We start from the raw sequence: 27,019 nt of genomic DNA, 5'->3' as shown, positions 1-27,019 counted from the left end.
CCAGGGCAGTCTTTGGTCTGTGTATTGGTCTGAACTTGTGAAGGTTCAACAGATGACCAGTGCCACGTTGCTGAAATTTTCTTTAATATTTTCATAGTAGTTTTGCTTTTTCCCATGTTATTGGCAATAGAAAGTCAAATACCAGCTGCTTTGGCTGCTCAAGATATTTCATTGTTCTAAAGGCATGGCTGGTGGGATTTTTTGCAGAAGTTGATTAGTTCCTTTAGTTATGCGCATAACTGTTCTTCAGTGCCTTTCACAAGACAGCAATGACATGGATCCCATACATGGATAGTGCTAATGTCTTCCAGCAGCTGCTTGCTTTGTAGTTTAGACTTTTATGTTTTAGGGCAACTTGGCTCTGGACCAGAACTTTAATGTTTCGTTTTCATGTATAAACAGAGTTTATGGAAAAAATAAGTGAATATTCTGGTCTTGTGAATAAGTCCAGAGAGGCTTTGACTACTTTTCCTTTCTTAATAGCATCATTTCAGTTCATAAAACTTTTATTATTGTAATAAGGAGTCACAAAATGAAGACTGCAAGTCTGTGAGGTAAAATTCCTATGTTTAGGATCAGTGCAATGAAATAACACTTTTCCAAAGAGTTAGTGTGAATGTATAAGATCTGCCTATTTTTTCACAGAGTTATTTTTAAGGAGTAGAAATATTATTTAATTACTGTGATATCTGAAAATGAGGATTCTCTGCCACTGAATTTTTGTATGATATTTCAGACTGCCTTAAGTTCTCTATTGATTATGAAATGTCTAGAGAACTGACTAAACAGAAGAATCTGTCTGGAGAACTGAATGAAAGACACTTGCTTTCCCGTTCTTGACTTGCTGATCAATGCTTTTCTTTTGTTATGTCATATTCTTGAGGATTATTTTTCTCTATGGTCCTGCTGTAACACAGTGTTGATCTTCATTGCTGCAATAACACAGCAGGCAGAAGGACTACAGCCAAAGTCAACTTAGTCCTTTGAAACTGATGTCAAAGAGATATGTTTGTTAAGGAATTGTCATGTACCCTCTTGGTTAAATGCATTTGTGATTTTGCAATAAGTGGTGTTAAAGCTGAAATAAAATCTGTCTCAGTGTTTACTGAAGCTGATATACTCATGTATTATGACAGATTCAGCAGCTCTGACTAACCAGCTCACACAAATATCATTAGTAAATACAAGCTGTCACTCTAACATGTGTGCCTGTGTTGACTTTGTTACCTTGTAATCCATTTGGAGTGCATTTTCTTAGGATTACCTTTTTATCAGTTTTCCTGTGTGCTTTTATAGCTGACAAATCTCTTCTAAGTTACTAGGGAAACATTTCTTCCCTCCATTAACTAAACATTAAAAGCTATAGCCAGGAATGGAGGTAGGAGTCGAAAAATTCAATGAGGCATTACCTAACTTCAGATGTTCCACTGCAGACTAGAAATCTGTGCCCTTTAAGTGAACATCTAAGACCCCCTACACACTTCATAGGAGACTGAACGACTTCAGCATGTGGTCTGAAACACCACCGTGTCAATCAGGGAACTTTCTTGGAAAAGTCAACAGTAAAATTCCCTACCCCATGCTACCGTTGAAGTGCCTCAACATGAGGTGCCAACGGTTATCTTCACCAGCTTGAATCCAAGCATTTTCCCTGGTGGAAAGACACCCACAGTAATTTTTTTGAAAGACCTGAATGGTGTTCACTCTTTTAAGGCACCATCTTGGGATGGTGTTGGTGCTGCTTCCATCCATCTAGTGTAACTAGCTTGATCTGACATCTATCTCAGAGTACCAGGATGTGATTCCCACAACAGCCTGGAAAGGCTGAGTCCACGCCTGTCTCTCCAAGCAGCCCATTCTTTCACCGCACAAACAGGTGAGACGGCTGAGGAAAATCTTCCTTTTGAAGAATTCAAGACTCGCTGTGGCAAGACAGACTTGGACTTTACAGCTTTGTACCTTCAATACTGCATAAGGAACAGCTAGTCCTGCGTATTTGTCTCAAAAACTCTACATGCTTAATTCTAAACAATCAAATAAACTGCATAAACAATCTTGAAAGTAAAAACTGGAATCCAGTATGCCACCTTTCAGATAAGAGTGTTTTAAGGCTAATTTATGCTTTCTCCCTCTAGCCCAATTAATCTTCATTTCTTCACTCTGTGATGTCCTAGCTCCAATGGAAGAAGGATAAACACCACCTCCTCACCCAAAATAACATATGTCCTGGGAATCCCAAGTCATCAGTGAGACTTAATTTTCCTCAGCTGGGAATTCGGTGCAGATGTCTCTCTTCAGACGAAAAGATTTTAATGATGAGGCTATTACAAAGATACTACTTCTTCCATCATGAAACTGTTCATGAAGCAGTTAGAGTCTAATCATGATCACCAGAATACAGATAATCCCAGCAGAAATTCTTTTATTTAATAATTAATGTCTAGATACAATTGACAAAACACAGTGCCACTAGCAAATATAAATCAAAAGAATATGTTTTACATTGATAATGGAGGAAATGTATTGTCCATTAAGCAATAAAGTCAGCCCTAATGAAGAGAGCCTGTAAAATTACAGAAGCAACACAATAGCCACTAAATATCTTGCTGTCTTGCAGAGTAACTCACATACTTACCTGCTTCTTCAAATACGTTTTACATACTTGTGTGTGTGTATCTAAGCACATATATGAGGAGAGATCCTAGCAACTAAATAAAAGATAATAAGAAAACAAAAAGTTCATAAGACAGAAAGTTACAAGAGATATTTTTATGATTGAGGTTTAGTTATATCAGAATATAAATAGCTTTCTTCAAATTTTGTGACACAAAGGGTTCAGCATCTTTTTTTTTAAAGTCAGACTGAAAACCAACTCAGGGTTCTCTTCATAAATATATTTCCTATATAAAGAAATGTTTTTATCCAACACTGATGAGAACATATTATCAGCAGTGTTTTCAGTTTGAACTTTTTCCTTTTTATGGTTTTAAGATGAAGAATAACAATATACTACTTTCAAAACACCTACATGATGGAAGGTAAACGAAATGCTGCAAATTGCTGGACTGATAAAGGAGATTGTTTTGATGAACAAACTAACCAACTTTCTACTTTTCTGTTCTATTTTCATATCAAGGCTGATTTGGTAATGAGAGAGTATTTGACTACAAGACAAGGATTAATTTCTGGGTTTATGCAGATCCTAAATAAAGAGGAAATGCATGTTGCAATAGTTGTTAAAAAGCTCTAATCTCTCCCCAGTAGAATTGCACACGTAAGATTTTGGTCACACACTGTATCATTTAACAAGCACCAAAACCAGAAGCAAAAGTCACACAGAAAAGCAGATAATCCTGCTCTTCTGGTCACACCATAAATTTCTAGCCCTACATCTGAATCAGTCATGGTCAAAACTGGAACTGAATTCAGTGGAAGCAGTGTTTCATTCCTCATGCTGTTCATCATGTGAGTTATGTTTAGTAGGAATTCAGACAAAATTCAAATTAATCAAATTGAAAATAAAATTAATTCATCAGATGCTATCATAACAAGACAATACGTATGCTTCTTATGGTAACAGCTGTATAAGAAATGCCAGTCCATTAGCCTGTGCTGACCAGAACCAGTTTGTGACAAAGATATAGCAAAGACAACAAATTGCTAGTAAATAGAAGCTTAAATCTAGCAAAACAACTCAGCTACTGGGAGAAATCCAGAACTCATAGCCAGAAAGTTGGGATCCAGATTGATGTGTTAGGGACCATGACTCCCAGTACAGTGCACGGGGAGAATTAGGCACTTCGGGTATTGCCTAGAGACAATGAATAGGAAACACAGATGATGAGATGGGTTGTAACTTCTCTCTCTGAGAAATAGGCACTTCACTTCAGCCCCAGGCAAGTGGCTCTCTCCACAGGGCATTCAGACCACAAAACGCTTTCTAAAATTACTGTGTTGGGGTTGGAAAGGTTCACTAATTTCTCCTTGAAGGAGGAGAAAGAATAACCCGTTTCAGTAACAACATACTGGAGTCAAAGCATTAGCTCAGATAGTCAGTTTAACTCCTTTTGATACTGAAAATGGTCTGATCTCCTCCTACCCCACTAAGTGCTCCACCGTCAAACTACAGGCAGCCTACCTCCGAGTGCTGGCTTACAAAATGGCATTAGGTACTTGGGAACCTAGTGTACAAAACTACCGCATATGTACTTTTTAACAGCTCTCTAAAATATCTCTGAGTAGGTTTTTTTCCTTTCTGCCAGATGTGTTCAGATCAGAAGGGCGAGTTTCAAAGATTGCCGCTGCTAGGCAGATTCATGCTGATGCAGCATTTATACCAGTCACGTGCATCTAAAGATGTAGGAAATGTGCCGCTCAGAACACATCTGTGAATCTACGCAAATGAGAGAGAGCACAGTTCTACTTTTCTTTAGCTTGTGAAAGGTTTAGTATGTATTAATAAACATAAAAATCTTTTGTATGCTCAACTACAAAATTCCATAATTTATAGTAGTTTTTCTAATATATATTTTATTATCGCATATGTACAACAGGCTGGCTTTCAGGAATAGCCTTAGAAAGCATAAGCAACAGAGTAGTTCATCTGTGACTTTTATAGTGGACCATAAATGTTTCAGAAGAATGGTCTGGCAAGGGGCTTCTTGACTCATGTTTTGTTCTGCAGGCTCTGAAAACAAAGAATGTGCATGCATTTAACAATAAACTATACAGCTTTTGGTTTGAACTTTGGCTTAATTGAAATCAGTGGCAAAACTCCCCTCTTTTTATGATGAACACTGTGGTATAAAATAATTCCCTTCCCCATTATTAATGTACTGTTCTTTCTTCCATCCCCTGTATTCTTTAAATCTGAGTTTTATTTATATGCTGATATTCCTGTAACTACAAACCTAAAGAGAAAGCCTCTGTTCCCATATATCCTTGACTTGCCTTTTGCATTTTTCTGCATGATCCCTCTTTGATCTGCCTCTGAATTTAATAATGAAATTTGACTCAATATCCCTCCCGCTATATATAGCTCCTGCTACATCATGTTCTGTTACCTATCGTCTGACAGTGTAATTCTTGAAATCTGGCCATTTAATTTGGTCCAAGAAAATGTATCATTTAAGAAAAGGCCATGTTCATTTGACTAAGTGAATACACATTTTTGTTTTCTTACCAAGCATTGGTGTATGGGCATTTTCTCATACTGGGGGGGGGGGAATGTTTACAGACTCCTATCAGAAAAAATGGCATTTGGCAAGAATATTAACTACAGCAGCATTCACGGTTCAGTTTCTAAATATGTTATAATGCTGAATATTCTCATTTCCTTTCTGCATTACCTCTGCTTGCTACAGGGCTAGGAAGGTAGCCTTGCAGAATTTTTGAATTCAGATTTCACCTTCCCCTGCCATGGGACAGGAAATGAAACCTTCTGAAGCCTGGGATCTCTGCATGAATGGAGGGCATTGTAGATACGCATCGTATTTCACTCCTCCCTGCTGACACCCGCAATGTCAGTTCTTTCCATCACTGGGGCATGGTGGACTGTTTTTAAAGACAATTGCAGTGCCAACCTCTTAACTAAGCCAAAACATTTTATTTTCTGCTTTTCCAATTTTCTAGAACCAATGATTAATATCCCTATCAAATTACCTGATCTTTAGGAGAGTCAACAGGACTATTCCTAGGATGAGAACTATGCAGGAGGAATAGGCAATAATGTAGACCGTTTCACCTAGAAGTAAAAAACAGAAAGCAGACATGAAACATTTACTTCTTCAGTAATAAGAATCAGATTTGCAATCTGACTTGGAATGCATGCATATGTAAGCTAAGTTAGCTATCAATTCTGACATAAGTAATTAAAAGGAGGGAAAAGACCTAGATGGTATGCCAATGGTTGGAATAACTCTTCCTTCACCAGTTGGTGCAAAATTTTTAGACTCCTTTTAGTAAATACCAGCTCCACTAGCACTTCATATGTGCAGTACTACCTTTCATTCTACTCCAGGGGAACAGCTTGTTACTCTGATTTGTGTTTTGGAGTGTTCTCCCAATTGCTTTTAAGGTGTTAATTTTATTCTGTGTTTCAGAGGAGACCTGGCTCCCACTTACCTGCTAGATGCCTTTTCCTTTTTCACATATTACCATAATTGCAGTGTGCAGTAATATTTGATCTAGAATAAAATTAATGTAAAATGGGATCTAACACTGTGTTTCTGGGCGCTGTGCCCATGGAGTTTCCTCCTTCTTCTAGGCTTCTCACCAAAAAGTCACTTAGGCGGCTTATGTGCTAGAAGTTCCAACTGTTGAAAAACTTCAATCTTTGTTTTCCAAATGAGGAGAAACTTATTTTTCCTGGAGGAATGAATCCATCAGTTTTGATAAATATTCTGGAGGAAAAGTTTCAGTTGACAATGAAACGTAAGCCCTGAACTTGGGATGGAGATGTGTGGAGGTTAGATGACTTGACAAGAGGCAATCCAGAGCCACAAGCATAAAACATGAGACTTTTTTCTGTTACTTCTCTGTTGCACTGATTCTGTCATGTTTACACAAATAAATAAGTTTTGTTTACATACGAACTCAAATGCAGAGGGCATCAGCTGTTCCCAAGCTGCTCCACCTTACACAAGCAGAGAAATATTCACCAAGGAAGAGATGGAGTCCCAGCCCCATCACCGGGCTGCTTATCTGGGCTGAGAGAAAGCCAAATTCTGGTCTCTGAGTCAGTTGTCAGTTATTACATGTTCTGTGTGCCTGTGCGTTTGTGCATATGCACACACAGATCCTAAATGAGACATTTCTGTATACACTATGTATATGCAACAGAGGTAGGGTATAGTGTAATACAAACACAGGCAGTATGGATACTGGAGCAGCTCCAGTATGAGTGGATATACATTCTACAAGGCAAATAACGGGCAAGAGCTGAGCAGGGAGTTGGACCTGCCTGGTTTTTATTGCAGGTTGACGTTTACTTTTTCTCAAAAAGCTATCCAAAAGCCAAGTTTTCCAATAAAAGAAAAATGTAAGCAATGATTGAACCATCACAAGTTGCACAGAATGAGCATGCCACTTAATGCAGCAAGCTACTGAAAGTTATATAATGTAGTGAATTTTTGAATGAAGAGGGATGAGGTCTATCTTAGACTCAGTGCAGGACTGCTAATATCATACATTTAAAAATAGATCAGCAGTTGGCCCTCCTCTCAAGTTACAATGTTTATTTAAGGTTATGGTCTTTAGGAAAAGAATAATTTTTAATCTTTTTTGCAGTTTCTGAATCTTAATTGTACACTCGGTCATCTTTTAAAACTTCCTACAATGCAGGAGCAAAAATTTCCTATTTTTTTGAAGTGGAAAGTGAGATTCACACATATTTAAGGCAAACCAAGGTCTTTAAAGTACATAACTTACCACAAGACTAGGAAAATTATTAGGAGCAACAGTCATGGATAGTTAAAAATAGGCTAATATAATTTCACCAAAACACTGTAATACTTTTTGTTAAAAAATTGGAAAAAATTGTTTCATTTTGATAAAACAAAACACTTGGAAATAATCAAATGAAATAAAAATGTTCTATTTTTTCTCAAAATCTTATAAAATGCTATGGTTTTGGTGAAGTAATTGCTGGTAAAAAAGATGTTGATGATAACATTTTCAGTTCTGGGGGGAACACAAGAAACATGTTAATGATGAGATCATGCTGGAAGCCATATATTTTCTCCTACCTTCTGAGAAGTGAGGGAATTTGTAAGGCTAGGAGAGGGCACAGTTTTGTGGCTGAAGAGCTAGTTCTTCATTTTATGTATTCTTTGTGGTTTAACTGCTTGAATGTACTTACTCATCTTCCCTTAAAAATGTTTTTGGGGTGTGTGTTTCTTGATAGGCACTCTGTTCTTCTTTAAATATCCAAAGAATATTTTATAGAAATTTTCACAATTGTTCTCTATCCAATCAGTTCTTGAAATGTGAAATAGTGCCAGGGAAGTTAAGAAGTACAGATATGAAATTTTGGCTCTGTTCATCCCAAATCTTGTCCATGAAAACTACCAGAATCCACATTTCAATTCCTGTATGACATAACAGGCTGTATTATCTCAATTTGATCTCTGTATACATGGTATTGATCATCTGAACGTGATCTAACTAACAACGAGTTAAGGCTTAAAAAACAGTACCCTAAACGACTGTGATCTAACTAACAATGAGCTAAGGCTCAAAAAACAGTACCCTAAACGAACAATAAAAACACCTACTGGATTAGGCACATTAGTAGTTAGGGATCAGTGAACAACCTTAGCTCTCATGCTGTGAGCCCATTCACAGTTCGTTGGAATCATAGAATCGGAGAATCATTTAGGTTGGAAAAGACCTTTGAAATCATCGAATCCAACTGTCCAACCTGCTCTGGAGTGCAGATAGATCCATCACAAACATTAAAAATATGATTAAAAGTTAGAAAAATTTCCTATTCTTAGCAGAAGTGGTAAAAAAAAGTAGTGTACATTATTTTCTAAGAAACAGCTGTCCCTATTTCAGTACTTCTCTTCAACTCTGAGGTATAGAAGAGCAAACCTGGTTTGGTTTCTCGGACTAAATGGAGAAAGTGATACAAATATCTGCATGTACCATGAAGAAAGAAAGTCACATGGGGTGTCTAAAGACTTATAATAGGATGTGGCTAAAACACGGGATGTTTCCATCTCGGTCCTGCAGAGAGGGAATTGACACAACTGGAAGGCAGTCATTTCCATTGCAAGGGGAAGGGCTGTGAGGCACTGGGAGGGCTGCTCTGTCCTGTGGAGGTGACCTGTAGTCATGAGAAGCTTGTGGGCCTTCTCATCTCAGGGCAGGTCTATAGCAGGGCCACCACGGCTGCATGATGCGTGTCTTGTCCTTCCTAGGATGGGCTGCAAAACTCAGGGACACAACTTGGGCTGCAGGTGCTACTGAAGCACCAGCTTCAGCTGTCTACATAGACACATGGACATTTCCAGTGATGAAGTTCAGTAGAGAATAGCTGTGGGCTCAGCAGCTGGAACAATTAGTGGGATTACACTCCTGTGTAAATCTACCTGCTTATGTATGCATACATAATGAAATGGCTGTGAATATTCATCGAACATATTAATTCCGGCTGGCGCTCAGACATTCTTGGCTACTCCCAACTTGTCACAGGCTTTTTTTCTACATTTATAAACCAATCAGATTGACAATGTTTCATACCTTACAAATTAAAGTCACTGGAGCTGAACTAATCTCGGTTCCCATGGCAGCTGGCATAATTATAGATAAACCTTGGCAATTACTTGTTTATCTAGATTCTCAGCACAGTAAAACACCTCAGTAGGAAATATATGATAACTCTACAATTTAAGATGAAATTAGATTAATTTCAACAGTTTTGGGTCAAGCCCAATTTTATAGTATTTCACAAGGACAGGATGAGAGTTCTGTATTTCTGACTTTCTTTTCCAGTCAAAAAGTACTTTAGCTCCAAAGCTCTACGCTGATGAAAGTAAATGCTTATCTTCATACATGAATCATTTTTCAAATTAAAGTGTGGGAAGCAATCTTTTAAATTATGGGGATCTATAAAATCATGGAGATAATTTGCATAGAGACTGAAAGTGCATAACTAGGTAGGCAATAACAATATTTTTGAAGTTTGGAGAATTTTTGTTTGGTTTAACACTTGGCGCTGTTTCCAAAATGTCATAAAATTCTGGCCCCATCTAAGCTTACAGCAAAAGTCTCATTAACTTTTGTATGTTAGGACTCTGCCCACATCACATCTTGTTAACGGGGTTGTATCAGCCCACAGACGACTGGGTTGGCCCGTACCCTCCTGGGTATGTGAATGAGTGTAAATCCAGTCAAGATTTTTACACAATCCCATTATTATATGGTTACACCAAAAGCTGGAATAATATTCTTCCAGTTGAATAGGGTTATATTTATTTGCAAATATATATGAACATATGTTTAGATTTACTATTTATTATTAAAGACTTCTTTTATTAAAATATATGATATGCATGTCACTGAATAGAATGGAGAAATCTTACTGTTTTTCAAACAGGAGGTGGTTTTTTGCATTATAAAATTAAGAAAAAGTTGAAGAAATACTGAGTTTCTTCTGAGCATGTTCATCTGTAGATGGTCATTAGTTTGAACTGGTGAAAGACATCCTTGTATCTTTCAATGACAAGCTAACTAATGGATTCTTCTGAGGTTTTCATGTAGGAACAAGAAATCAGCAAATTGTATCTCCAAGCAGAAAATAGCCAAGCAGCAAATACCTTCAAATATCTTCACACACACAAGAGGCCATATTTGACAACTTAACCATTTTGCCTCTGCACCCTGGGATTCTTCTTGGGATTTGATTTCAGTAAAGATAAATATTTTGTAAAGATAATAACTCCCTTTGCAGCTTGAGTAATGCACATTTACTAACATACAAATCTACGATACTGGGTTAGATTTTTGGCAGTGGGATTTATAAAACAATTTGCAATATGGTTTTTATCATCAGGTGGATATCCTGAATCAGATTCTTCTCCTTGACCTGGCTTCCTATGAGACATTCAGAGCTTAGAGAGTTCCCATCTAATGTACATGACAGCTCCAATAGAAGGAATATTTTATCGTATGGTTTAGGCTGGTCAGCATTCTTTTTATTTTTCTAAGGCCATACAAAATTCTGTTAAGAGTTCAAGGACAGTTTTTTGGAAAGTATTCAGACATCAGTGGGAACAGAATTAACTGGGTGCAGGCTGCTTTCTGCAAACATTTATCTGAATCGCTGAGGAAAATGTATAATACATTTTACACACTGAAAGGGTCTGCAGTTAGAACTAGTCACAGGGGTGAAATATCTCACATTTTACATTTTTTCACTTAAAGCAGGACTTCTTGCATTGTAACTTGCATTTTTTAACCAATGAAGTCTCATTTCAGCCAGAGATTCAGGCTCCCTCTGTACCTGGCCAAGAGAAGCCAACACTTCCAGCAAAGACAATCTGAAAAGGTGGGATTAATCTTCATCTGAGGGTCCCCGACTTTCTTCTCTGAGTACACAGAGCACTTGGATGACATGCATGATTCTCAAGTAATTTTAATGCTAAAATTACAGCTGAATGCTTAATTAGTCACATACAGAGTCTCAGGAATCCCTTTCCCATTAATCTATTTTTATACTTCCCAAGTTGTCCACTTCAGCAATAGTTGAAGGATGGAGCTGATAGAAGTCCCTTCATTTTGTACTGCATGCAGAACTTGAATTATTTTTTCACTGTTAAAGGTGTTCAGTATGAACAGTTCTGGGAACTAATTCACAGTAATATCTGGAGTATTGTAATCTGCCCCACACAGGGTAGAACAGGTCATTCTCATTAGAGTCGCTATTTGTGCATTAAGCTCTTTAGTGTTCTCACTCTGCAATTGTGTCCTTCAAAAAGAATATAAAATTAATATTATTTCAGCCATGAGAAAATTTGTATATTAATTTAATATCCTTTAACTTTATGTTGCTTAATTGCATACTGTAAATGCATGGAAATAAAACCAGATGCAGCTCTTCAGCCCATGGGATATCATGATCCGCAATTTGGTGCCTTTCTGTTGCATGAGAAGGTAAAGTCTTATGGAGTGTAATGTAAGCCCCTACTCAGACCACTTCCTATGGCTTCCTAATTTTGTTGTTGTAACTACTATAGCACAAAAACTCAAGAGAGATAGGAGACGAGTAGGTGTGACATCAAAGATAGTAATTTGTATTACACATTATGACTACTACTCTTCAATGACTGTATGGAGAGCCAGGCTCTGGCAGGTTTAATAGCTTAATTTTCCCCAATTATGAGGTAGTGGTTGTGAGACATCTATTTCAAAACCACATATCAGAGAAATTGGTTCAGTCTCATTATCTTTATTTTGTGGTTATATAAGCTAAGCCAAACAGGTAGAGAGATTTTTCCACATTATATTGAATGGGGGAGCAACAGGTAGACTTCACTTGCCTGAACCCACCCAAAGGACCCAACCTTTAGTCTTCCCTATCATACCTGCCAGAGATTTCAAGAGTACTTCTGTTAAAATCATGGAGTAGTTTGCCCAAGCTCACCATTAATTGAAGAAGAATGGAACTGTGCTCTGGAAAGCTTTTCTCTTGGCATTTCTGTATTTACCCAATGAAAACCTTTCTTCTTAATGGAAATTTGACCTGAATATTGGAAAGAAAATATCCATTCAAAATATTAGTTTAAAAAAATATTTTGAACTAATATTGCCATTTAGTGTTTTCATAAGAGTCACAGAATTTCTAAAAGTAGCTCTTTAAAAATATTGTTTAATGACACTCAGTGAACAAAGTGAATGAGTGAATGACTGTTCTTCCTTTGACATCTCTGTTAAACCTCCCCCGTAGTTTGTCTTATAGCGGACAAGTGTGCTTTCAAAATATTCTCTGCCTCAAAACAATTTAAATTCTCTTTTCACAAAATCTGTTTTAGAAATAGGCCCACCAAAAGAACTGGGCCCACCAAACCAGTATAGAAGTGTTGAGAAATGGGTAGTAGTTTGAAGTAATTTCCAAAAGGCAGAGTTTATTCTCCAAATGAATTGCTAGACCTCAATCAACTCTTTCACAAAGGTCTGGCTTCTTAGTGGGCATGATTTCATTAATGTATCTGAAAATATGTATCTTCTGTTGAAATGAAAAATAAAAGGTTTACCTAAGTAGAAGAGTTTACAGAGCAAGAGTCTAAGCCATACAAGACTATGCATGGTCACTGACATGAATTGTAAGGTGAGAAATTTTTATTCTCTAGAGGAATGAAAACAGTATGACAAAGGCTCAGGTTTGCAGCCTGGAACATTGTCTAAGTAGCAGTGGACTAAATGTCCTTGTAATGTATTTGTTCTGTGAGACCCAAAAGTACAATCCAGAGCAAAAATATTTTTGAAATGTAACTTTTTACTTTCTGTCACTGGTATTTTTGCTTATTCCTGTTTGTGACACTGATCCTACATTGGCACTGATCCATGCTGTGCTTGTGTCTCATACAGCAGACAGTTACTCTCAGTGCTTGCCTTTCACTGAATCTGCAGCAAGCTTTAATCCTATAAGCACAGCCCCAAGAGCAAACACGTGTAGCAAGTCAATGCCATACAAGAGTAGGAAAATGTGATGGTGTAAACACCACTTCTTCACACCAGTTTTAGAGGCAAAGATCCCTTTTGTTAGCCTTGAGTGTTTGCCTATTCAGAAAGGCTTCAATGTTAAAAATCTTCACCACTGTACGAGTGAAAGGTATCCAAAGTTCACACCCAGGCCAGATGAATGAGTTAGCAGGAGTTGGATGAGGTCTGCAACAGAACACTCACTCCGTGTCTCTGAACTCATAATGGCATTTAACACTGTGCCTTATAATCAAACCCATAATCATGTCTCTCTTCAGTTTAGCTTCATTACAACTAGACATCTAGAAAAAACAGAAGCAAGATTCACAAGACTCTGCACACGTTCTGCAGAGTAGGTGCCAATCATTTACTTAGTCAAAGGCCCTGGATCCCCCAACTCTTTTTGTTTAACTAGCAGGAATTCGTTGCACCACAGGAGCAAGCAAGCTTCTGTTCTTCAATCCCAATTAGGTTAGGGAAGTTTCCATCACAAACAAAAAACAAAAACAAAACCAAAAACAAATTATCCTTAGACAGCTTTAGGGAATAGCAAAAGCTCATGAGCAATTATTTGATTATGACACGAGAATCATTTTTTTGCTTTGTAGGTAAAGAATAACTAAAACAATGATGTGATCATTCATTTGGACCATTATTTAATGCAGCCATAGAACAAGCAAACAAATAAATAACATTCATCAGCAAAACCACCGCCAGTAGTTTCAAATCTAAGTGTGTTATGGCATCACCTTTACAGGGGAGTTGTTATATGATTTTTAATCTTCTCTCAGAGTCTGAATTTTAGTAGTGATTAAGTAAGCTTAAGGGCAGAGTTTTGGCAACTTGGTTTTAATTTCTGGGTAGACTTTGAGTGACAAGAAAAAAATTATACTCTTATCAGTGGTAACATTTTGGCTGCTAAAACGAAAAAATTAGATAATTCATTCAATGAAATGCATGTATGGAATTAATAAGGCAGTTTTTAAAAGACAGTCCATCAGGTAGAACTATGAAACAGTCATTGTTTTTCATTGAAATGCTTAGATATCTAATTATCTCTCCCAAGCTAGGTCGAAAATATATATAATTGCATATAGAAGATGACTGGCATAGGGTATGATATAGCACGTAGTATATGCTAAGACGATTTATATAGCAAAATAATGAGTGCAATAGATCAGAGATTTGTGGAGAAGGGGGTACATTGGTCTTTATTCTGGTCCATGGACCAGATGCCTGGATGTAGCTGGAGCGTTGCAGAGGTGGCAGGTTCAATTTTAGGCTGCAGAAGTCCAGGAACCACCCTGTGATGTGACCCACAGCACAATAAATGGGGGCAAACAGGGGGTTTGCTTCAAAGGCACAACCCAGATTCAGAATAAAACATTAATATTTGCTCCCATATTGCCATTCATTGCACTAACAATTCTCCCTTAAACAGAGACATGGGAAGGACTTTTATATTTTACAAAAATAGGCAGCTGATTTAGCACATGAAAGGCTTTAGTGGTTCTGACAGAAGGTACATACTTTTCATCTGAGTTAACCCGTGTTTTTACTTGAAGGCCAAATCCTGAAGCCTCCATTCACAGCAACTTTTTTTTTGAGAGGTTCTATTTAAATCATTGAAGTTATTTTCTGTGGAATGAAGTCTGTTGCTAAATGTGTAAGCTATACTAATACTTGGACTCCAAGAAGAAAAGAAAGAAAAAACAACATAATATATCACATTATTTGTAAAATCAGTGTACTGAAGTACAACATTAAGCCAATGACAGGAAGGCTTAGGACTTTTCTAATCCATGTAATAGTATAGGCCCCAGAAATTATTCTTTTATTGTTATTCCAGAAAATTCATGTAATGAGACATGTAGTCAATTTTATTGATTTACAACTAAAATAAATCTTCCCCAAAACCAGAGGAAAAAACTGCACATGCAATTTGTATTTTGATTTGGATTTAAAAAATGCAGATATAAACCTTGCTGAAATCAGTGGTCTAAGTCACCATTTTAATACTCTTTAAAACTAATTATTCTTAAAGGTTTTATGTGTTACTCACGTAACTCACTGAAGCAGGACTTGCTGTGAAGCATATGATGGAAGAGCTCACACAAAGACTGCTCTGTGGGAGGCAAACTCTGGCAGGTACACTCCACGCGCAGCATCGTGCCCCAGTTGCTAATGTAGGCTGCTTTGCAATCAGCATTTGCAGAACAGGGCATGTCACCTTTCATTAAAGTTTCAAGACAAGCTTCATCATCATAGCATTTTTTGGTCACATGTCTCCAACACTTCGACTGAAAAGTTGTGTATTTTTTCCTGGTGGAGGAAAAGGAGGTATACAATGACGGTGTAAAAACTCTCTGATTTCAGAAAAAGGCATTTAAGGATCGTTATGAAAAGAGAGTGTATTCCTGAGGTACCACTTAAATCTTAGAAATCACAATATTCAATGATTGCTGGCCAAAATTCTGCTCTGATTTGCACCTAATTGGTTTGAATGAAATCTGCAAAATTGTAATTTGTGGAAAAACTTGGGTTAACTGAAAAAGTTTCTGAGAAAAAACAAATGCACTTCTAATCAGCACCTGCGAGATTTTCCCAGGGTCCAGCAAAAATTAGTATGAATACCAACCATCTCAGATCTTCAGAGAAGAAATGTGGACAGAGGAATAAGAGCAGTCATCATAATGAAACCAAAACAGGTGCCATTCTAGCGGGTCAATTTGTTGGGCAGTGTGAAGACAGAATGAATATTCAATTTATTTTACATATAATAATCTACATCCAATGCCAATCCCTCCTCCCACATACTGCTAACAAAATACAAAATGTCTAAGGCTCATGCAAAATTAGAAGTAATTCAGTAATTAAAGGTTAATTGATAGCGGAGATAAATTATGAGAAGAATTAAATTGTTTCTCAGCTCAATAATCTCAAATTATTTCAGTTTATTTGCTCTTAAGATAGAATAAAATTGGCCTTTAATGCACTATGTGTGACAATAGAAAACATCTACTAGAAGTTAACTAAGAAATCCGCAGATATTAATTAGAAATCAATTTATCACATTAAATGTTAGGGGACAATAAAGGTAAATGTTGTATATTGTACATTAAGATATTACAACCTTTTTTCCCTAATCATAAAATTAGGTTATTAATTTAGTGTTGATATTGTGTAGCTCTTACAAGCAAGTCACATGGAAAAGCATGGACTGTTACAATACCAGCTAGGATATTATTGTAAATATTTACATTACACAAGCAAAGGTTTCAAAGCAGATGCCACCTCTGTGCTAATGGAATTCTTTATTCACCTCCTGGTATGACTAGCTATAACTCACAGACTAATTTTGCTAATTATATCCATTTATTGTGAGTGCCAGGAAACATTACTTTTCCCAAAATAATGGGTAATTCAGCAAGCCTCCGTTATGATATTACATGTGTACACATGCACATGCACAGACATACATTTGTAGCCCAATTCTTCTTGACATAAAAAGGGGCAATTCCCACTGCCATCAGTCTGAATAGCCTGCACAGAACTGAAAGTGTCTCTTGGCCTCCTGGTTTGTTGACTGAAGGTTAATTTGAGCACAGTTTTGAGGTAAAATTCAGGTTTAATCCACAACGGAACCGGTGACTACACTGAAAATCAAAGTGGGCCAATTGACCATCCACAAATGGTGGCAATTAAGTAGAACAATGAATATGGGCTAATCCTGTTGGCATGTTTTCTAAAATAAAATCCTATCTGTAAAGGGCATTATTTTTCATGAGTTTGGTGGTCTGTGCATGTTTCAGGGAAGCTTTTTTCAAGTACCAGTATGCTGGAGATGAAAAGAATAAGACAAGTTTTCTGAACAGGCCTAGTTGGCTGTAGGGCCGTTGGGTACAAAGGGTCAGACTCTACAGTGGAAGAGGTAATTACTTTAACCAAACAAGCTTTGTCCGGTCTGCTGCACAATTTGTGCAAACTGCTAGAGGACAAAGGTGCACACTGGCAAGAGTTATCTGAAGAAAGTGGTAATGAAAATACACAGTGGCCTAGTTTGTCCAGCAGAAATAGTGTTAAGAGTAATGAAAAAGGCAGAAGCAAAGCCCACATTAGATTCTAGACCTTTCTGAAAATGAACCTTTTCAGTTTACTTGTGGAATTACTTGTGGAACTACCACAGCTGATGCAGACATCTGTGAAGTTGTCAAACACAAGTGATAATATAGAATCAGGGAATTACAGAGTAGTTTGGGTTGGAAGGGACCTTCCAAGGTCATCTAACCTAACCCCCCTGCAAGGAGTAGGGACATCTTCAACTAGATCAGGTTGCTCAGAGCCCCATCCAAGATGACCTGGAATGTTTCCAGAGATGGGGCATCTACCACCTCTCTGGGAAACCTGTGCCAGTGTTTCACCACTCTCACTATGAAAAATTTCTTCCTTATATCTAGTCTAAAATAACCTATATACAATAGATACAGTGCAGAACAAAATTATGCTGTAGATGAGATATATGGCATATATGTAAAAAATATTTGATCAAATCTTTATTTACAGGCACATTGCTAAGCAAAATCTTTCTTCTACTCTACCTGCACAATTCATTCTCTTCACACATGTGGATTACTTTCAGACATGATGGGGGTGGAACTGCAGTAACTGCACAGGGTTTGCCATGGAGAAGTTCTTTGGCTCTGTGGCAGGATTCATCAGGCTCAGTACAATCACAAAATGTCATCATTTGGGCAACTTCAAAGGGCATGTTTCGGTAGAAGAACCTTATGGCTGCTTGACATTCTTCCATGTTGCACTTCTTATTGACTGAGCAAACCTTAAGGTACAGGGACAACTGTTTGTTACATACTTCATCTTCAACACACTCCTTGTTCACATCCAAACAGGTTCTGTTTGCTGCGTATGCTAAAAAGAATAACAGTTTTTAAAATGAAATCACAAGAAAACCTTCCTCGAGTGATAATTGGTAGTCATCCTGCCTGCAACGTTCTCATTAAAAACAAATTTGAGTCACAAAACCTCTGATGCTCTTCCAGCATTGCCTCTTTTAAGCTTATTGTGTGATCTTCATATTTCTCCCTTCCACTGCTTGGCCCTTATAAGAAACCCTCCTGCAAGTTTCTGGCCCTGTCAGATAAGTGAGGGAAGAGAAGGTGAAAACTGACAAGATGGAAGTTTCTTCATAGTATGTGACCGTTTCTGGGAGCTAGGGGCTACCTGGAACTGCTGGAATCTCCCATCTCTAGTCTTATGCTAGGCCACATAATAACTAATGGAAAAGAGAACATAAATGGCATTTCCATGCTTTTAAAACTAGTTCAGGCATTTCTAGCTTATGTTATAAACCTTCCAAAAAGACCTAGATAATGTTGACCCTAAAATGTTTATGGGGTAAGATTTGCTTTTGTAAATTTAACAGGATCAGGATTGTTACCTGACATTTTTGGATTCCTATGTACCCAGTAGCTTAACTGAAAATATGTTGGACCTATTGACTCCCTGCTCTTCAGTAATTTGAATGAAAATTATTCATCTGAATCTCAAGATACTTTGTATGCTCTCTGAAAACAGAGCTAAAACCAGTTGTTAGGATTCATAAGTAAATTCAGGCTTACCTTGTTTGGAGAGAGCAGATAAGCTCCATTGTAATTTTGTTTCTGTATTAATATTGTCTAGAACAAAAAGATATGGATACAGGCATAAGTGATAAATCATGTCTTAGCTTGGTTTTTAACTTTAAAGTATTGGCTGTGTTGCTGGCATAGCGCCAGTGGTAAAAATAAACAAGAATAAAACAAATTATCTTGACAAAATAGAACCTGTCAGCTTGTTAACAAACTCTGAAAGTGTTACATATATTCATAAGTTTGGGGGTGAAAGGACGGTTTATCAATGGCTGATGATAACTTTCTCTACCTAATTATTGTGAGCTCAAGAAGAGTTTTTAGAGCTGCTCAGCGCAATACAAAGTCAGGTTTACTGTGAATAAATAAAGGCCAGAGGCATTAATGTGTTCATCAGTGCACCCAGTTTTCAAGCTCAACTGCTTGTCAAGGCAGGCAGACAAATTCTGCTATTACAAAATAGTTGTTATTGGTGTTATATTGTTTCTAGTTATAGTGTAATACTAAAAGGGACTGATTTGGATCATATTGTATCAAATTTACACATTGAAGGATGATAGTATTTGCACTCAGGCTACCATTTTTCTACCAGATTATTCATTTGCATCTAAAATAAGCCTCTTAAAATGATCCTGTTTCCCACATTAAACAACAAATTATTAAGAAAACTTTTTGCAGAGACACGTGCACAGTGCTGTACATATAAAAGCATTCAGACTGCTGGAATACCACTAACCTGTGTCAGTGTCCTGATTTCTCTCATCATCAACATCATCGTCATCATTGTCACCACCATCATCATTTTCACTAGCTGCTGAAGCTTGGCTTTCTTCTGAATATTGTAAACAATGGTTTTTAAATATTCCCTTCCATATTTTAACACATCTCATCTGAAGGGGCTCTGAGCACTTGCACTCTCCCAGAACTGTTTTCCTCAGTTCTTTCCACACTGACAAACACTCCTGGTTGACCATCGGGAGCCGGCATTTTGCTGCATCCGCCTGGCATGCTCGCTGGAAGCTCTTATACACTAGAAAACAGTAAGGGTCCTCTCGACAGCGTTGTTTTGCAATACTGCAGTCGTTCTCTAATTCTTCTGGGTGTCTTTGGTCTTTGGGGTTTCTGTGTTGCCTAAAACTCAGTTCAGTATTGGATCTTGAGGAAGTTTCCAAATATTCTGTAAAAATAGGTAGAAACAGAGATATAAATCAGGACATCTACCAGACTGGCAGACTGGTAACAATGGATGAGGAGAGGCTGAAGTGCTCAGCAACTTCTTTCCTCAGTCTTCACTGGCAGTCTCTCTTCCCACACCTCTCAAGAAGATGGACTGCAAGATGGGGACTGAAGGAGCAAAGTCCCTCCCACTGTAAGAGAAGATCAAGTTCAAGACCACCTGAGGAACCTGAACATACATAAGTCTATGGGACCTGATGAGGTGCATCCCAGAGTCCTGAGGGAATTGGCTGATGTAGCTGCCAAGCCACTCTCCATGATATTTGAAAAGTCACGGCAGTCAAGTGAAGTCCCTGGAGACTAGAAAAAGGGTAACATTGCACCCATTTTTCAAAAGGTAACAAGGAGGACCCTGGGAACTACTGACCTGTCAGCCTCACCTCTGTGCCTGGGAAGATCATGGAACAGGTCCTCCTAGAAGCTATGCTAAGGCACATGGAGGACCAGGAGGTGATTCGAGACAGCCAGCATGGCTTCACCAAGGGCAAGTCCTGCCTGACCAACCTCATGGCCTACTGTGATAGAGTGACCACACCAGTGGACAAAGGAAGGGCTACCTATATCATCTATCTGGACTTGCGTAAGGCCTTTGACACAGTCCCCCAAAACACCCTTCTCTCTAAATTGTGGAGATACGGATTTGATGCATGGACTGTTTGGTAGATGACGAATTGGTTGGATGATTGCACCCAGAGGGTAGTAGTCAACGGCTCAATGTCCACATGGAGATCAGTGATGAGTGATGTCCCTCAGGGGTCCGTACTGGGACCAGTACTCGTTAATATCTTCATCAATGACCTAGACAGTGGAATTGAGTGCACCCTCAGCAAGTTTGCAGATGACACCAGGCTGAGGGGTGTGGAAGACACACCTGAGCGACGGGTTGCCATCCAGAGGGACCTGGACAAGGTCAAGGAACGAGCCCATGTGAATCTCTTGAGATTCAACAAGGCCAAGTGCAGGGTCCTGCACCTGGGTTGGGGCAACCCCTGGTATCAGTTCAGGCTAGTGGATGAAGGGATCGAGAGTAGCCCGGCCGAGAAGGACTTGGGGCTACTGGTGGATGAAAAGCTGGACATGAGCTGTCAATGTGTGCTCACAGCCCAGAAGGACAACCATCTCCTGGGCTGCATCCAAAGCAGCATGGCCAGCAGGCCGAGGGAGGTGATTCCGCCCCTCTACTCTGCTCTCATGAGCCCCCACCTGGAGTCCTGTGTCCAGCTCTGGAGCCCTCAGGACAGGAAAGACATGGACCTGTTGGAGTGGGTCTAGAGGAGAGCTGCCAAAATGATCCGAGGGCTGGAACACCTCTGCTGTGAGGACAGGCTGAGAGGGTTGGGGTTGTTCAGCCTGGAGAAGAGAAGGCTCCAGGGAGACCTTATTGCAGCCTCCCAGTACTTAAAGGGGGCCTATAAGAAAGACGGGGACAGATTTTTATCAGGTCCTGTTGTGATAGGACAAGGGGTAATGGTTTTAAACTAGAAGAGGGCAGTTTTAGGCTAGATAGAAGGAAGAAATTCTTGACAACGAGGGTGGTAAAGTACTGGCACAGGTTGCCCAGAGAAGTGCTAGATACCCCATCCCTGGCAACATTCAAGGTCAGGTTGGATGGGGCTCTGAGCAATCTGATCTAGTTGCAGATGTCCCTGCTCACTGCAGGGGTGTTGGACTAGATGACCTTTAAAGGTCCCTTCCAACATAAAGATTTTATGATTTATGATTCTATGATATAAATCAAATGGAAGATGGATCATGATTGGTCAGCTCAAAACAAACTCAGGGAAAGAATAATTGTCTTAATGTAATAAAATGAATGAAGCAGCATTAGTTTCATGCTGAGCTGTATGTAAATGCATAATAATTTCAGAGTCTTGCAGACTAATGAATCTTCCTCATGCTTGCTGTGTCCTGGTAGCTGTATAACACAGTCTACTTTAAAAATTCAGCTGCTAACAGTAATACGAGAAACCCTCACTAAAATTACTGCATAAAAGGATTTACTTCACATAATCTTGACCATCTACAGATTGGACATATTATGGATTATAATCTTAATTGAGTGCATAATTTGTAAAGATAGAATGGCAATTCCAGAAGGTGGTTCATTCATTGCCTAAAACAGTGATTTAAGATAAAGAGGGACAATTACTCCTGAAAGTAGCTACCAGCTCCATAAGCTATCACCTGTAGGTAAAACCAATACTCATGTAACTCCAGCCAAACATTTTGCTACACTGGAGAGAAATGCAATCTCTATCAGCAAAATATATAAAATTACTTCATTTTGCTAGAAGCAAAAGCACCTGTTCCAATGACATAAATATCAGGTTTTAGATAGTCACTCTTCTTGTCTGGGGCAAGGACTAATGGATCAGGATGTAATTATTTCCTCTGCAGTAAAGCTCTATATTCTACTACTATACGATGTACGTTAATTGATGCCAGTGGGGAGTGATGGATCAGAGCTGGGAATCAACCTCAGGGCTCACCTTCCAGATTCTCATTCACTGGCTGATTTTACCTCTTTTGTGTCAGCTTTGCTAATCACTAATCTAGGAGACATTGGATCAGAAACTGCAAGCCTTTCACGCACCAAGTAATTCTCAATTATAGAAATAGGTTTTCTGAAGGGAAAAGAGTTCTCAGGATAATAAAAAATAAATTTAAAGGAGCTGGGCCCATTGATTACAATGGAATTTTAAAAAGGATGCACTTTATGTATTAAGTACAGGTTTATGAAGGCAGTAACTGTGTTTCCCACACCCAGTAACCCCCCCTAGATGCAGTGAAGATGCTCCTGTAACACAATGTGACACAACTGCACAGCTGTGCATCCCTGTTCACCCACGCTCCCATTCACAGTAGCGCTCAAGCCTCCTTGGGCAACAAGTAGCCTTCAACACACATAGCATTTTCACTCTTGCTTCCCATTGGATTGAGCAAAAGCTTTAAAAAAATTTGAATTTCTCACATGCCTTTTATTGATTTGGTTATTTTAAAGCAGATATGGCATTGCTTTCATATGCATGTTGGTGTGTGAATATCACATGAAAAAAAGAAGTAATTTTGGGGGGGAATAATCAGATTTGAGAAATATGCAAAGAAACTTGAATCCAGTTAAAGCAAGGGTTACAAAATTATATATTTCTTTTTGTTCTTCATAATTAAATCTTTATGTTAAGTTACCTTTATCAATGCTGCACTGTTTCCCAAGCAAAGTCGTGATGCTACAGAAATTGTCTGTAGTGCAGACACAGTTTTTCAATTCTGGGTATTCTTCAGCCAGGACTTGCATGATTCTATTACATCCAATAGCATCTTCTGCCTTGCATCTATTACCTAGAACTTACCATTAAAATTATGATGTTGTTAATGTTTATGAACCCTTAAGGGATATAGTTACACCAAACAATTCAACTGAAGCACAAAAATAATACATTTAGCCAAGAGAAGATGGTTTGAACTTAGTTTTGTTTGAAAACCTGTCACAATTTGCAAATTTTAAATAATATTCAGAGTGGTATAATAAAGTTGTGGGTATGATATTGCTTTCTTTTACTCAATCTCACCCATTGCCAGAAGGTCTGTTTCTGTTCTCATTTCCAAAGTACATAAAACCTTAAACTCATACCTTTTATTCTAGGTAGATGAGGTACAGATACCAGACTAAAAAGGTGCCCAGGAGTCAAGGGGCACATCCTGAACTGAGGCACTGAAACACTTAACTTGGTCCTGTGTAGAAATGAGGAGCCTGGTACAGGGACAGGAATTCACAGTGCAGGCTATGGACTGCCACGCAATGGAGTAAGAGAGGGGACGCAGGAGGGCAGGCGCAGTCCTGAGATAATGATATTGCCAACCCCATGCCGAGAGATGTCAGCGCTGGTTCAGATCCCTCACCCATGCGAGGATGGCATGAGCCGGTCCCTTTGGGTATGCCCTTGGACTGCTACCCTATAGAGCAACTTCACTGCCTAAGTTTGGCAATGACAACAAATACAAAGTAGTCCAAAAAATATCCTGACTTTTAATTTTTCAATAATAAAAAGAGACATTAACATTAAAAAAAGCAGAAACTTTAGTTTACCAATCCAGTTTCAATCCTGTTGCTTGTGTGTCCACTTTGACTCAATGATGAAGACGCTCACCCAGGCTGTCAGACAATATTTTCCTTGTATGTGTAGCAAAAATGAAGAGCGTGTACTAGTTTGTAGTACAAAGATAAATCAATCAACCTATTTAGTACCTTTATGGACTAATGGTTTTAAAAGTATTTCACTAATTATTATTGCTTAAGAAAGTTACAGAAGCAGCAGTTTAATATCATTTAAGAAAGTTTATTTTGTGAAAGCCATGGTCTACCTTGTCAAAACAGATATGCAGGTCCTAAACCCAGCACTTTTCCTCTCTTTGCCTCATGGATATTAAGTATCTTGCAATATGTAGCATAAGGAGTATGCAGCTCACCAGCTCCAGGCTGATCACGGGGCAGCATGAGGATCGGTTTTAATCTACCGAGCACATATGCTATTGTCTCTGCCCTGTTGACGGTGGTGTCTGGCCTCCTGCCTTGCTGCTCCTCAGGTGACTAGCGTGGAGCAATAGAGACCGGGTGCTCTAGTAAAACTGCAAAGGTAGCAGCTACGTGTCATTGCTGCCACGGACAAGCTGTAATGTGATTAGAGCTTTCATGTCATTCATGTGTTGTTGACACAAATAGCAGCGGAAGGCAGTCTAGGCAAAGGCCTGCAAGAGGAAACAGTGCACTTTGCCTGGGCCTGGAGGAATGAGTATTAGCTGCTCCAGAGCCTACAGGCCCATCCTGCCACCCCAAAACCCTTTTTCAAACAGCGTCTGCATTGCCCTTTCTACAGTTGCTGTTGCTGACTAAGGAGGGTTTGGGGATGTATTAAAATGTGCACCGCTACAGGGGGATGTCACATTCCAGCAAGAGCTACAGCTCCCGGCCTCTGCTCCTACTTCACCTCTTGTATCAGCAAAGGAGGAAGTCATGGTTTCCAGGCTTGCCTGTATCTCTCCAACCCCATCTCCGACTTGCCTTCTGCATTTTTAGAAGTAGATTCATGACCATGACCCTTAACCCTCATATTTCTTTCCTTTTTCAGTAGACAAGAAGCTCAGGAGATCTAAATAGGAGCTACTGAAGGTCATAGACATAGGACATTCCCTGATCATAACAATAGGATGGAAAGTACGTGGTGACATGAGAACTATGGAGGTCCATGGAGTTGGGTGAGTGGATAATCTACTCTATATTTTATCAAGTCAGTAAGGGATAATAAAGGTATTTCAGCCGACAGTTTCAGGAGGGCAGATTCCAGGGGTAGAAAAAGAGCAACAAAGATCAGGAGGGGCTTGTGTAAGAATTAGCTAATTTAGAGAATTTATGATTGCCTTCTTCAAGACCCTGAAGACATTCAAGGGTGGAGGTAGTAGATACAGGAAAATAAGAAACACAGAACACACTATATTTTATGCAGCACCCGAGCCTCACTTAGCTCATCTATCTTGATGGCACTCACAAGCTGTGGTTAGGAGTTGGGTACAGGGGCTGTGTTCAGAGTGGCCCTCTGAGCTGTGAACACACTGTGCTAAATCACAGCAGCTGACAACCAGGCTGTGCGACATAGCTTGTGGGGATATGAACACACAAAGGGCATAGAGAGAATCAGGAAGCACATCAGATTTATGGGGTTCACCTGCCTGGCCTCTTGAAAGCTGCGTAGAAATAACCTATTATCAATATCGGTCTATTTGTGCACTGTGTTGATTCAGCTGTGTTGAACAGAAGAAAATATTTTATTGCTGGTTTTCAATTATTTTTGCTTTATCATTGATTAGCTCTAGGTAATATATTTTAGGTTATACATATGTTTTCAAGGCATTTGCAAAAAATGCTCTCTGACCTAATGCTTGGCAGCCATTATTCATAATTTGATTTATTGATATGTACACAATTTATGTACATGGGACCACAGGTAGAAGCATGACAGATTACAAAATGACACTTCCAGGGTGATAATCTCTGTTCTTGCTGTCAGTTCTTCAGTCATCTCAGTGGGAATTGCACCTGAAGACTGCAGAGAAGACTATTGGGTTTTCCCCTCTAGCACTGATACGACCACATCTGGAGTGCTGTGTCCAGTGCTGGGCTCCTTGAGGACAAGAAGGACATGGGCATACTGGAGCGAGTCCTGCAATGTGCCACAAATGTGATTTATGAACTGGAGCATCTGTCTTATGAGGAGAGGCTGGGAGCTGGGATCGCTCAGCCTGGAGGAGAGAAGTCTCAGGGGCGTACTGATACACTGTGTATAAATACTTGATAGGAGGGGGTTGAATAAAGCAGGGACATACCCCCTCAGTGGTATCCAGTGACAGGACAAGAGGTACAAACTGAAGTACAAGAAATTCAATTTAAAGGTCAGAAAATACTTTTTTACTATGAGTGTCATCTAACAGTGAAAGATGTTGCCCAGAGGGGTTTTGGTGACTCCGTCGTTGGAGATATTAAAAATCCAACTGGACACAGTCCTGGAAGACAGCCTGCAATTGACCCTGCCTGAGCAGGGGAGTTGCACTAGATCTTCAGAGATCCCTTCCAACCTCAGTGGTCCTGTTTCTCTAAGAAAAATAAACTCTTACTTCCAAATCTAATTCAAAATGTGATTCCTTAATATTCGAGCAATCTGAGATTTTTTTTCTTTTGAACCCAGATGTTTCCAGTTCTGAAAAATCAAGAAAATGTATACTCATGGTTAAATCAAAGCTCAGAAATTTCTATTTTTTTAATCAGTTAACTAAAAGAAAAAAAACCAAAACAAAACGAAACAGCAAAACCCCAACGTTAAAATCTTCATTCTGCAGTGATGAAATATTTCTGACATATTCAAAGTGAAAGTTTTTGATTCCAT

General features: G+C 38.8%; 1 protein-coding gene across 1 annotated transcript in view; it reads right to left on the bottom strand.

Moving 5' to 3' along the window:
- Positions 1-4,481: 4,481 nt before the first annotated feature.
- GFRAL (GDNF family receptor alpha like) overlaps positions 4,482-27,019 on the bottom strand; it is a gene marked incomplete at its 5' end in the record, with an annotated part of 29,142 nt that continues 6,604 nt past the window's right edge. The window contains 8 exons of the mRNA XM_081997414.1: positions 4,482-4,687; positions 5,662-5,743; positions 12,146-12,244; positions 15,266-15,525; positions 17,802-18,129; positions 18,840-18,896; positions 19,585-20,025; positions 23,271-23,429. Coding sequence (XP_081853540.1) covers positions 4,600-4,687; positions 5,662-5,743; positions 12,146-12,244; positions 15,266-15,525; positions 17,802-18,129; positions 18,840-18,896; positions 19,585-20,025; positions 23,271-23,429 — 1,514 coding nt within the window. The 3' untranslated portion in view covers positions 4,482-4,599. The remainder of the gene's footprint in view (positions 4,688-5,661; positions 5,744-12,145; positions 12,245-15,265; positions 15,526-17,801; positions 18,130-18,839; positions 18,897-19,584; positions 20,026-23,270; positions 23,430-27,019) is intronic.

The sequence above is a fragment of the Phaethon aethereus genome (assembly GCF_964289735.1).
Source record: "Phaethon aethereus genome assembly, chromosome: 3".
NCBI classification, from domain to species: Eukaryota; Metazoa; Chordata; class Aves; order Phaethontiformes; family Phaethontidae; genus Phaethon; species Phaethon aethereus.
This window is presented reverse-complemented; position numbering and strand designations above follow the sequence as displayed.